The 14,020-nt window shown below is 32.2% G+C and overlaps 1 protein-coding gene across 2 annotated transcripts in view; it reads right to left on the bottom strand.

Moving 5' to 3' along the window:
* Positions 1-2,921: 2,921 nt before the first annotated feature.
* LOC121370346 (calcineurin subunit B type 1) overlaps positions 2,922-14,020 on the bottom strand; it is a 29,468-nt gene continuing 18,369 nt past the window's right edge. For both annotated transcript variants that reach the window (XM_041495501.1, XM_041495500.1), the window contains exons 5-6: positions 12,921-13,105; positions 2,922-11,194 (exon numbers count right to left, since the gene is read on the bottom strand). In XM_041495501.1, coding sequence (XP_041351435.1) covers positions 11,147-11,194; positions 12,921-13,105 — 233 coding nt within the window. In that variant the 3' untranslated portion in view covers positions 2,922-11,146. The remainder of the gene's footprint in view (positions 11,195-12,920; positions 13,106-14,020) is intronic.

The following is a 14,020-nucleotide window of genomic DNA, read 5'->3' as shown; positions in this document are numbered from 1 at the left end:
GAACCAAATGACCGCGGCATTAACCTTAACTTCCAGAACATTTTAGATTTTTTTTATCTTTTCATCCGATGGGAATTTTTGGGAAAAGATTATGAGACATTATGGTACTTTCTCAAGGGAAAGTATGTTTTGGATATTTTATTAAATTTTGTCTGTAATATTGTTTGCTCATGTATGTGGACATTAAATTATTTATTGCAATAAAATGTTTTGTTTAATAAGAAGTATGTTTTATTGTTTAGCACTTGTACTCCAATATCAAAAGGAAAAAGCACCATAGCACATTGAAAACCCCCTACCTAAATGGCTACTTCTAATCAGCAGAAACTTGGTGTTTTTTTGTAGACATATAACATGTACCCAGTATGTGCTCTTAGTATTGTGAATCGGTTGGAATTTCATCATCGATCATCGGGGTGGGACATAGCCCAGTGGTAAAGCGCTCGCTCGATGCACGGTCAGTCTGGGATCGATCCCCATTGGTGGGCCCATTGGGCTATTTCTCGTTCCAGCCAGTGCACGACTGGTATATCAAAAGCTGTGGTATATATTACCCTGTCTGTGGGATGGTGCATGTAAAAACCCTTGATGCTAACTGAAAAAGAGTAGCCCATGAACTGGCGACAGTGGCTTTCTCTCTCAATATCTCTGGTCCTGAACCATATGTCTGACGCCATTTAACTGTAAATAAAACGTGTTGAGTGCATGTTTAAATAAAATAGTTATTTCATCGATCATGGGTTATAATTAGTTTGCACCAACTGATCAACTGTCCACAAACCAATCTGTTAGAATTATATGAACACCAGGATTTGTACTATAAGCACCATGCACCTATTGTCAGGGTCTCTGGGATAGACCCTACAAATCTAATTTTATCTTTAATAACTTTTTTCTTTACGTGCACATGAAACAAACCCCAACCCCAAATATTTACATCAATACCACTATTTAAAGGGGAGGTAAAAAAAAAAAAGAAAAAAAAAGTTTCATTTAATGATGCATTCAACACATTTTATTTAGTTATATGGCGTAAGACATGGTTAAGAACCACACAGATATTGAGAGGAAACTCGGTGTCCCCACTTCATGGGCTACTCTTTTCGATTAGCAGCAAGGGATCTTTTATATGCACCATCCCACAGACAGGATAACACATACCACAGCCTTTGATATACCAGTCCTGGTGCACTGGCTGGAGCGAAAAATAGCCTAATGGGCCCACCGACAGGGATCGATCCCAGACCGTAGCGCATCAGGCAAGCGCTTTACCACTTGGCTACGTCCCGCCCCTTCTAAATGGGAGGATGAATTGGTTAAAAAATATTCACACAATCGATTGTGGATTTTGATAATCATCACATTGGTAGAGCCAAATTTATGAATTTTTTATTTCTAATTTATCTTGCTCTTCTACATACAGAAAATACAACAGCCTTGGATACACCAGTCGAGAAACACTGGTTGAAATCCAATTCCATTTTTAAAAATTCCACAGGATAACTACAATCATTAAGGAAGCGTGTCACGTCACTCTTATAGTTCCTTTAGATATAAAACTAATGACAATATGATCGTAACACTGAAATATGTGTATTTCTTTATAAACTTACTAATTAGACAGGTCTGTATCTGAATGGGATATGATTAAAAGTTTGTTTTGTTTAACAATAGCACTAGAGCACATTGATTTATTAATCATCAGCTATTGGATGTCAAACATTTGAAATATAGTCTTAGAGGAAACCCAGTACATTTTTCCATTAGTAGCACGAAATCCTTTTTATGTACCATCCCACAGACATGACAGCACATACCACAGCCTTTGGTATACTATTGGATGTCAAACAATTGAAATATAGTCTTAGAGGAAACCCAGTACATTTTTCCATTAGTAGCACGAAATCTTTTATATGTACCATCCCACAGACATGACAGCACATACCACAGCCTTTGATATACTGATTGAAATGAGAAATAGCCCAATGGGACCACAGACTAGGATTGATCCTAGACCACCCGTGCATCAAGCATGCACTTTACCGCTGAGCTACGTCCCACCCTGAGATCGGATTAAAACTAGTTTTCACACAAAATGATTGTGTAATACAACTTTCTTTCAGTCATGAAAGTTTTCCACATTTTTAATTTTGTACATAGTTTTCAGTTTTTCCACAAATATCAAAGGCCAGTAATTTACCATATTCTCTGCTCAAAACTTATGATATAGTTTTAGCCAATGCTTTGAATCCATTCTGAATAGACCACTGTGCAACCCTAATTGTACAGCTAATCTCGGTACTTAACCACCAATATTAAATTTCCAGATTAAAAAAAAAAAAATAATCTTTCCATTCTTTTAAAGTACCATGTTTGACACCTATAAATAGTTGTTTGAAAAAAAGTCCAGCCAGCTATTTAGCATAGTATAAAGAGGTTATTAATAGTGCATTTTGGTACAGTCAATATCATATATTAGGAATAAAAATTGTAATATGTGATCGTTTTCATTCTCAGTGTATGGTATTAGCAGTTATAAAACAAACCAGGGTAATAATCTCTTTATCATATGATCTCACGCTTAATAAATGTTTTTGAAAATTTTATACACAGCTTTAATTCCAGTCAGCCATTATTTCATATTCAAATGATATGCGACATGGTGTATTTTTCCCATCGAAAAAAAAAAGATGTCAAATTTGACCAAAACTGATAACCTGCAGGTGACAAGTACTAATAATGATTTTATTACTGGTGGGTTTTCTGCCATTTTTTTCTTTAAGCATACTTCAATCAAAATTTAATTTTCTGGTGAATATATATTTTTAAAATGCACACACCCCTATGACTAATTCTTGAACAGCCCTCAGTATATTAGAGAATTGTTTTCAAAGTAAATTATTAAAAAACAACTCATAATGAAATATTTGCAAAATTTATTCAAGAAAAATTAGCAATATTGTGAAAAGATAAAATGAATATATTAGATGGCTTGTTGAAGACAAGCAAGACTGAACACGAGTAAAGGATATAGTGAAAAAGGTATCACATAACGTACAAATGGTTCAAATTTACAGAGCAAGTCACAAACGGACAATAATAAAAAGGGCTTATGCAATATTCAAATGACTGCAAAAATATACAAGTTTTCAATATACACAAGCCATTTTTAATAAGTTTAATGTACACACCAAAATACATGCAACAAATTCAGTCCACACAGCAATTGAGAATTAAGTTGGTCACTGACACAAAAAGAAAAAAAACCAAAAAGTTAAAAATGGAAAACTCAACATTACAAATAAAAACAGAACAAAAAAATATATATTTTAAAAATGTGTTGGGGGCGATTGCCCCTGCAAATAAAAGAAAAACTTTGGCATTTGTGACATTGGCAAAACAAGTGAAAAGAAGAAAAATGATATTTGACTTAAATCTATGGCTACAGTTAAATGTAAAGTACAATAGACATAGTTACATGTATATATATATAAATATGGAATTTTTTTTTTATAGATTTGTTTAAAAATGTCTTTACAAATAGTGAAATACAATCAGCTAGATGCACAAGTGGACAACATATTTTAACTAAATGTGTTAAAGAAACCAAAATAACAACAATGGCTCACTATACATATTAGTATTACCAGATCAGTTTCAAAATTTCTGTTAGTGGCCAGCGAACATTTTGCACAGGTAGCCTTCAGTATGGATTTTGTACAATGAAAAGTAGTATCTATACAGACAAAACCAATGTTTTTTTTTCTCTCTCTACTATATACCCTGATTTATAACAGTCAGCTCATATTTCAGTTTTGGGTGTCTGAAATTAACTTCTTTCTGCACATATCTAAATATTTTTCTTGACCATAAAAACAACTATGTGGCAGACGTTTGACTTCAGAACGATAACGAGGCAGATATTTTACCCTCGAACCATTATATAGCAGATGCTTGATCAAAGAATTAAAAAAAAATGCCCAACCCCAAAACAGCCCCACCTCATCAAAATGAGTCCTTTTTGATTAAACAGATTTGGTCGAGAATGGCACTCAATCCCCATGTTACTAACATATCGTAATATCTAGTTCTTAAGTTATTTTGATAGTTGATTTGAGTGATTAGTGTTCCATGGTGATACTTATACAGTGTTAAATAAGTTATATTCAGTACGGTAGTTTCTTTGTCTCATAGTACCTTGTAGGTGCATAGTAACACAGCATGATAGCTGCAACAGATTTAATCGGCTTAAAGACATTCTTTCTTACAACTAGCATGATGTGTATTTGTAAACACGTGTTATTATCAAAACAAGATTGGATGGAACAGTTTCTAAAAGACAATAACGAAGGATACTGTTAAAAAACTATATTTACCCGTTACCAATAACCAATTTAATTGTTTAACCAAATATTGAAGGGAAAAAACAAAAAACCTCTGCTTATTTTTAGATGACAATAACTATATTTAAATAAAGAGCATGGTTCAAGTGGTATTAGATGATGATAAAGAACATATGTACAAGTTTAATCTCTAAATAGTTTAAATATCAATTTTCATTCCTGACTTCAGGTGAAACAAACATTTTTTAATAAGTAAATAGAGCAGTGTATCTGGATCAGCATATTTTATAACACAATATCACAAAGAGAGCTAGAATGAATAGATGTTAAATGTTTTCCACCGAGTCAACTGAAAATCTCTCTAAAGGGACTAGTTTAAACAGGCTTAATTAACATCAATGGAATATAGTGCGAAAACTGTATTCCATATGACCACACTCTCAAACACTAACAATACATATAAAGAAATGGAACTAATAATTCCATTAAACTTGATAGTTTTTTAGTGGGTTTTTTTTCATGAAGCCAAACCTCACATTAAGTTTGATTAATTATCTTCATGTTAATTCTATAATTAACTACTTCTGAAAACTGTGCCCGTTATGTCAAGACAATTTTTCTTCTTCTATTCTTGATGTTAATTCTATAATTAACTACTTCTGAAAACTGTGCCCGTTATGTCAAGACAATTGTGTTTTTTTCTTTCTATCAGATTGTCTTGCTAACAATGGTTATTCTTTTTAAACATTAGATGTTTTAGTACAATAAACATACTGTATCAAGCTTAATTAAAAAAAATTTGGAACGATAATTATAAAAAAACACTATAATTCAATATAATATGCAACCACAGTAATTTAAATGTTACACTTGACACAATATGAAGCTGGTGATAAACATTCAAGTTTGTCAAGCCAAAATAAACTGGTAGAGAATTAACTTGTCAGCAGATATACTTCAAAATATATTTGCTAAACTTAAATTCAATTTGTAATTTGTCAACAGCAGCCTAAACCATGCATATATATGAACATTTCAAAAGCAAGCAATATCAAAATTATACAATTATATATATATATATATATATATATATTTGTTGTGTGTTGCACACAGACTATCTACTGGCTTTTTCTTTTTCTAACCTTTATGCATTTCACTTCATATTAAGATCAGTCTAAGTTCTACATTTTACTTTCTTTATAACTAAGCATTTATGTATAGTATTGGGATACTGTTAAAAAGCCTACAACTTTCATTAAATTTGTGAATTTCAGTATGCTGCCTTTAATGTACAATATTAATTTTCATAAATACTAATTTTACTATTCTTAGTCTCATTTGCTTTTACGAATGTATAAATATAAGCCAGAGAGATCAATTTATGCTTTCTTTAACAAGTTGTGGAAAAGCGGATTCCAATCACACAATGAATTAATCCAGGGTATTCTATTTAATAAGCTATAGAGAAATTTCCAAATTATGTTGTTAAATAGGTTATGGATGTACTAAAATCAGTGAGGGACGAACACACAACATATCAAAACAGACATTAAATCTTAATGAATCAATTAGCCAATAGAGAAAGAACTATCAGTTAACTCTCAATTTAACCCAGCCACACCCCAAATCACACATTATTTAATTCATTGATGCTCCTTGAAAAAAAAACAGAAGAAAAAAGACACCCCCCCCCCCCCCCCCCCCCAAAAAAAAAAGACTGCTCTTATGAAGCCAAACATTCTTCCTATATTTCTGGACAGTATTTCAACAGTATGTCAAATAACCAACCATTACTTGGCAACGCAAGACAAATAATTTGGCATTCGTCTGTGTAATCCAATACTTGAGTTACCGACATGAGAAAAAACAAAGCATCCCACCATGTTAACTTTGGTTGAAATCAGATAGTAATATAATTGTAATTGTAATGTGCATGCTTTTGGAATGATATGAATACATTTCACTTCAGGTAATGCATTGTTTTTGTTTTTCACAATATTTAATTATCCTCTCCACTGAATAAGGTTACACCCATCAGTGAAATATCAACACATGCATTTGTGTGTTTCTGCCCTATGAAACTCAAGTATAAAAAAGGTGTTATGCCAATCATTTAGGACTAAGAGCTTTGAAAATGCAAACTTCACGTCCAATTACTAATCTGTAAGCTTTTAGGATGTAAAGACACAAATACATGCTAATATAGTAATAAAATAAAATGATGCAGACTTATATACCTTCTATACATGAATATACTATAACACATTTCAATAACTAGTAATTAAGTAACTACCGGTAATTACAAAAAGATACAAGTACTATTAAGTATATTAAAATATCATTGTTATTTTATAATTATATAAGAAACATTTGTTCGATTGGTATTTTAAGCCAGTACACAAAAAAGTGACTGGGAAAAAAAGAAAGAAAGTATTTTGAAAAAAAAATAAAAAACAATTCCAACACATCTTTAAATAAATGAAGCTGATTATATTCCTACTATATGGAAATAATATATTCAAAATATATTTATTCAAAATGATTTAACTGATCACTATGATTCAGTTATATTATGGTAGTCTTAATTAACATGTCTCATAACATTATCAATGTGATTTTTTTTTTTTTACATTTTATTTAAGTTTTACATACATTATGTTACACGTCTAATATTTTATATTCCAAAATGGCCAGTTCATTATGCAGCTTGAGCTAATTATGCAACTTGCATTTACAAGTTAGAGGATAAAACCAAATAAAGATTCTTTCTCCTTACAGTATTTTCAATATATTAAATTATGAAATATTTTGGAACACAAAAACAATTAGCCAAGAACAAAAACAGCTAATATTTTACGAGGCCAAATTTATTAAATTTTATAATAAAGTGATATATAATTTTTTATCATAAATCAGATGTCATCGATATATTTTTATGTTGTTAATATATCACTATCTAGACGTCAACAAATTTTAAGGTCTCTATTAAAAAATTGGAACTCTTAACACTAATTTGAACAAATTAATTTGAAAACTATTTAAAAGAAAACTTTGGAAATTCAATATGACTTGAAGATAGTGGTTTTTGTAGGGTTTGGTTTGGGTTTTTTAAAGTAGACACAGTTAAAGACACAAAAAACAGAATAAACTAAATCAGCTGTGGTTCGGGCAACAGTTAAATGAGAAGTAAAAACAAATACAAATTCTGCAAAAATTCTGCAAACAACTACAAACAAATATCGCCAAACATATATATTATGCTGTACAATACATTAATTATCACGACTCAAGCAAATGTAATGTGATCACATACACAGTTTCATATATATGTAAACAAAACTTTTATCTTGCAGTGTTGAGTAACTGTGACAACACTTCTTACCAGAGCTTCAGCTTTAGCCAGTAGCAATGAGACCGACAGTAAATAAATAACTCAATTCATTTGAAATCCAGTCCTCAGAGATAGATAGCAAATAACTTGTTTGTAATCCAGTCCCTCTCTCAAATGCCAAGTACTGAGAATAGTTTTTTTAATATATTTTAACAAAAACTTAATTTATCTCATTTGATCATCAAGTTCATATCCAGTAAACTCTTAAGACATTTTATAATGGAGCCAACTAGAATCCAGTCCCAATCAAAGGCTTAGAAGATAAATGAACGGATATCAATAGTTAAAACACTGTACCCAGTTTGACACCCAGAATGTCTTTTTAAAACATATCCTTGATGTAAAATAACCAAAGCAGTACCAGTACATCATAATCCTACTTCTCTTAAAAAGTTAAACTTTCGAGACTTACATTTTAAATTTATCTTAAATATGTTAATATTTATTTGTTGATGTTGTTTCCTTTATATTTACATTAAAAAATATTGATATTTATGGTAAAGCTACATCCTAGATCCTTTTATTTACACAAATGTCTAATCAACTACAACCAAGAGTGTAAAATTAATGTTATTTGAACACCTTGGCACAGTTCCTAATCAGCAGCTTATTGCTATTTAGGTGTCAAACATATCGTAATTGTGACACTTGGCTTGTGTGTTGGAGAAGCTAACTTCCAGTATTTGTTAACAGTCAGAAGAAACTTTAAGCATACACTTTCTGACAAGACAGGACTGCACATACCAAGGTCTTCAAGATACTAATCGTTGAGCTCAGGTTGGAATGAGACAAGGGGACTGAATCGCAAATACTGTGGTTTCAGTTATACTAAATTTCTGATAAACAATAAAAAATAAAGATTTAAAAAGTGCACAAGACTGAGAAGCAAACACTATAATTTAGCTAATTTATTTTTAACTGTGCAATCTGTATTAAACATAATAGTGAAAACAAACAACAACTAATAACCATATGCAATAAATTCACACTACAATTAGAAAACTAGCTGTAAGTAATATTTTGTGAAGAGACAGAAATAACTGACAGTATTTTTGGATTGAAACTACCCAGTGTATGTATCTAATTTTGATGATAATTAACCAATCTATGGGTAATATGCAAATACAGAAATCATATACCAAGATGATTTTTGTTAGCAATATTACATCATATATTTTTAGCATGCTTTGAAGTGGAGACAACACAATGAAATGAAAAACAGCTGAAAGAACAAATTGCAATTACCAATATTAAAAATAAAAAAGTACAAAATAATGATCCTTTCTGAAAACAATCTTGGGATAATTTATCTAGCCTAAAAGGAGGATATGTTTTTGTTCATTATGTTTATGAACTGTTGCCTAAATAACGACTTTATAAAGCCAACTAGTCTAATGATCTTCACGATCTAAACTGAGAAGGGAATGCATGAAATCAATGCGAATAAACACACATATCACATTTGACAACCTGATCAGAAACTCCTTTCTTCTTGCTTGATTTAGTCACCAGTTTCATATTGGAGACGTTTGGCTCTCAGTACTCCGTACAAAATTTCAAATACCAACAGTTCCTTGCTTGATATATTACTCAATGCACATCCGTGTGTGAATTCAGAAGTGCCATTGTTTATGGAAGCTACATAAAAGTTTTTGAAGCCTTTACTGGTGCTTATACAATGAAACCTCTCAAGACAGGACCCTCTGTAAACCAGACTACCCTCAAAACCGGACATTTTTACAGTCCCTTTTTAAAAACCAGTACAGAACTTGACCTTTCTAAACAAGATGCCTCCAAATACTGGACTGTACTGGTAACAGTGGCAGTCCTCTTACAGATGAAGTGGTAATTACATCATGGTCAAGGTTAGCTTTCCTATAGACAAATCATCTGACAGAAGTGGATTATGGCTGTATACAACCAACTCTCTGTCATAACTTCCATTGGACTCTTGTCTTGTGCAGCTACAATATATGCAGCATTCTCTCACTGCTCATTAATATGTCAGTTTTGAGTTAATTTTTAATGAATAAAATGTGCATGTTGTCTGAATGTAATATGCAACAAATTTATGGGTTGGTTTGGTTTAAGTTTTGAAAGTGCATTCTGAGCATACCAAAGTGGTAATGATCGAAAAGTTATGGAGAATGGGGAAAATATAATTTTCAAAGAAAACATTCCAGTTTTTCTGTTGTCGAGATCATTTGCCCTTCTTAAAATACGTCCTTGTAGATTTCTTGTTCGAAATGTTTTCAATAAAATTCTCGTCTCCATCAGTTTACAATGACTTCAGTGGCATTAATTATGCTGCTTCGAGGACTGTCAAGAATGATACAGCAATAATTTCTGAACAGTTGAATTTGAATTTGAATTTTGTCCTATAGGGCATGATCCTCCACCCCATCTCTTTTATAAATATTTTCATCATGATCACAAAAAACAACTGAGGACCAAAAGGATACAAATTAAGTTAAGTTCTAAATTATGCCTAGAGTCCATGTTAATTACCAATTTCATGATCTACCACTGGTAATGAAAAATAGATTTCCACACTACAGCTGAAGAACAGAATAATGACATCTGGACAACCATTTAGACACATAAACACACTATCTACATATACATACCAGTATGCAAAAACCATACAGACACTAAACACACATAACAATGATTAAAGTATTTGTGTATTTTTACCCTTGTATTTCCACATTAGACTAATCCAATATCAGTTAAGCTGGGAAAGTCTAAAGCGGTTGGTAAAAGCAATGAAACCAAAACAAACAAACAAAAATTGTAACTTGTGTGGTCAAGCCCTTTTGGTGCCCTGAGAATATAATAAATAGTTCATATTATTTATTTATTTTTACAATAAACAATAATTACTTTAAATACAAAGATTAACCGAATATTTCCACTACTGACTGACAGCTGAAGCCCTAGCTAGCATAGCTAAACACACTTGTAATAAAACAGAGAATATTAATAAATTAAACTGACATATTCTAACAACAAACAACAGCTAAGACATCAAACACCAACAACAGACTAACCTTAGAACGAAAACAATGAGCATTGGTTCGAAATGCACAAAACTAAAAAAAAACCTATTAAGACTCACAAGTCGCTAGAGTAATTTATTGGAAAGCTAGTTAAAAAACCCAAGAAGACTATAAAGCTGTAGTGAAGATCCGAGAGGCTGGATTCGGCAGCCGAGAGGCTGAGAGAGAGAGATTTAGGGGAACACCGCACGTTGCCTGGCCATCTCTCCACCCACTGGCACATCGGGGAACAAAATGTTGGAAATACCGGCTGCTCTATCTAACATGAAAGACCATAACATATTAGAATCAGGGCTGAGAGACCACCAAGCTGTCATGGAAAACACATAGGAGTCGTCCCAGTGTATGGGGGTTCAAACGTCCACAACCATCTTCTTGTGAACATCCATACTACCAACAACCTGGCAATGAAAAGACAAATAGTTGTAATCATTTACTGCTCAAAGTAAAATACTCTAGTCGGTAATGGTAAAGTTTTAGAATTGCTACAATCCACCAAGAAAATAGAAATGGTGTCATCAATTAATGCTTGAAGTAAATCACTCTAATCTGTAATGGTAACGTTTCAAAATTGCTACAATCTACCAAATTATTAACATATTGATTCTTAGCATATTATTAATAAAAAATTAGGAATCACAATATACAGTAAATCTAATATCTACATGTATATAAACTGCTACAATAACTTCTGTTTGAGGAAGAATTATTAATTGGTTGTTATTTCTTTTACATTCATCGGGGTATGAACAAAACAAAATCATGTGCAGACTGTGCAAACCAAGAAATTATATTTTGGTTCTTAAATAATAATGCTTAATAAGACAAAATACCAATATCAACTGACGTCTTCAATATGACCTTCCCAAACTACATTATTTTTGCATTCATTAAAAAAGGAACAGACTCGCATTAAATTATAATGAACATAAGGGAAATTTAGTAATTATTATATTAAGGAACAATTAAGAGAAACTTATTGAAATTACATTGAATGAATCGTTTAGGTTCATAATGAAGTACATCATAATAAAGTTTAGGTTCATAATGGATAAATATGTCAATCCATCATAGATTTCATTCAGTGTGCAGTATAGTTTGCATTTCAAGCTTGTTCCACAAAATGATATAATTAACATGTAATGAAATTAAACAAATGTTGCTCAGTAAAAAGATGCTATCATTAGTGAAACATTCAAATGAACCACGGTCCATATTTTCAAAGTTATTTTAGTGTTACGGAATCATAAAACCCTCATAAGCTATGACGTCACTATGGCATGTGCTGTAGTGATGTCATTTCAATTTATTTTCGTGCCTATATCCAATTATGGTTCAAACACACTGTCCTGGGCATGCATTTCAAGCTTGTCCCACAAAATGATATAATTAACATGTAATGAAATTTTTAAAATGTTCCTCAGTAAAAAGATGCTATCATTAGTGTCACAAATTTCAAATAAACCATGGTCCATATTTTTGAAGCTATTTTAGTGTTATGGAATCATAAAACCCTCATAAGCTATGACGTCACTATGGCATATGCTGTAGTGCTGTCATTTCATTTCAACTTATTTTCGTGCCTATATCCAGTTATGATTCAAACACGCTGTCCTGGGCACACACCTTAGCTATCTGGGTTGTCTGTCCAGGACAATAGGTTAGTAGTTAGTGGTTAGTGAGAAAGAGCGTGTAGTGGTCTTACACCTACCCACTGAGTCGTTAAAAACTCTCTGGGTGGGAGCTGGTAATGGGTTGCAAACCCTGTACCTACCAGTCTTATGTCCGATGGGTGATCAAAAAATTTCGCCAAATTATCTCAAAAATGCAAAACCTATAGCTATTTTTCAATAAAATATCACTTATTGCACAATTTGTTTTCGCCAAATTAAAAAAAAAATTGCTAATTGATAGTTCTCAAAATTCACAACTGGCGATTTTGGCGAGTGGCAGAGCTAGCCCTGGCTTAAACACAACACCATCGAGGCCAGTGTAGTGATGTCATAGCCTACTATGGTTTTACGATTTCGAAGCACAAAGGTAGCTTCAAAAATCCCCGCCTGTTTCTTCCAACAAGCCTGTATATTATGACTGTATATAATAAAGCTCAAATTGCATAGGACTCACAGCACAAAACTCTTCAAAGGAGATCTTGCCATCACCGTCAGTGTCTGCATGAATGATTGTCTTGTCTACTATCTGCTGCAGCTGTGTGTCCTTCAGATTGTTGCCCACCATCATCTTGAGCACCTGGAACAACTCACCGTTGGAAATGTAGCCGTCCTTGTCGATGTCATAGATCTTGAAAGCAACTGCAAGTGTCAACAATAAATAATAAGCAAAGATGACAAAGCCACATCTGTTACTGTTATTTTTAATGCCCCCAATTAGAAAACAAAATGGGTCAATTGTTTGTTTTTTGTTTTGTTTTTTTAACTTATAACATCTTTGCCCAGTTTAAATTTCTAAAGCTCATGTACTTACGGTTCTGGAATAATTGATATGTCCATAATATTTCCTATGCATGAATCTCATGACAATCAACATGGCAGTTGTAATACCCTACTGGTATTAATACCAAAAATTGCAGGGTTTAAGCTGTTGTTTGCCAAATCACGAAAAGTTGAATTTAGCAAATATGTCATCACCAGTTTGCCAAAAAGCTAATTTGAAAATTGTGTGTTCTTTTATGAGTAATTGAATTTTTAAAAATTATTCTATTTAGCTAAATGTTACTTGAATTTGGCTACAGATTTTCTGATCAAATTTGCCAAATTGCTATTAATTTTTGGTGCCCACCTTAAACCTTACAATTGTTATTAACTTAATTGTGATAAAAGTCAAAATGTGTGCTACCACCTTTCTGAACCTGGCATTAGTGTCGTAAACTATATTTTAAGTCTTATATATTTGATGTCTCACTTAGTTCTTGTTTATGCGATTACTGGAATATTCCAGGATTAATATAGCACATACATATCAATTTCATATGTACTTACTGCAAAAACATTATCTAAAGTTCAAGTATATATAAAAACATGTAAACACATTATAGATATCAATCAATGTGTAATGTATACAAAGAGCACATAACTCTATAACATAAAATACATTTCCAGTTTCTAAACACATGTACACGCTCCCCTACACATTGGGAATTACAACCTCCCAAATATCTTTACCTCATAAAAGTACCGTACACAAGATGAATATAAAACATGAGGTAA

The sequence above is a fragment of the Gigantopelta aegis genome, chromosome 4 (assembly GCF_016097555.1).
Source record: "Gigantopelta aegis isolate Gae_Host chromosome 4, Gae_host_genome, whole genome shotgun sequence".
NCBI lineage: Eukaryota > Metazoa > Mollusca > Gastropoda > Neomphalida > Peltospiridae > Gigantopelta > Gigantopelta aegis.
This window is presented reverse-complemented; position numbering and strand designations above follow the sequence as displayed.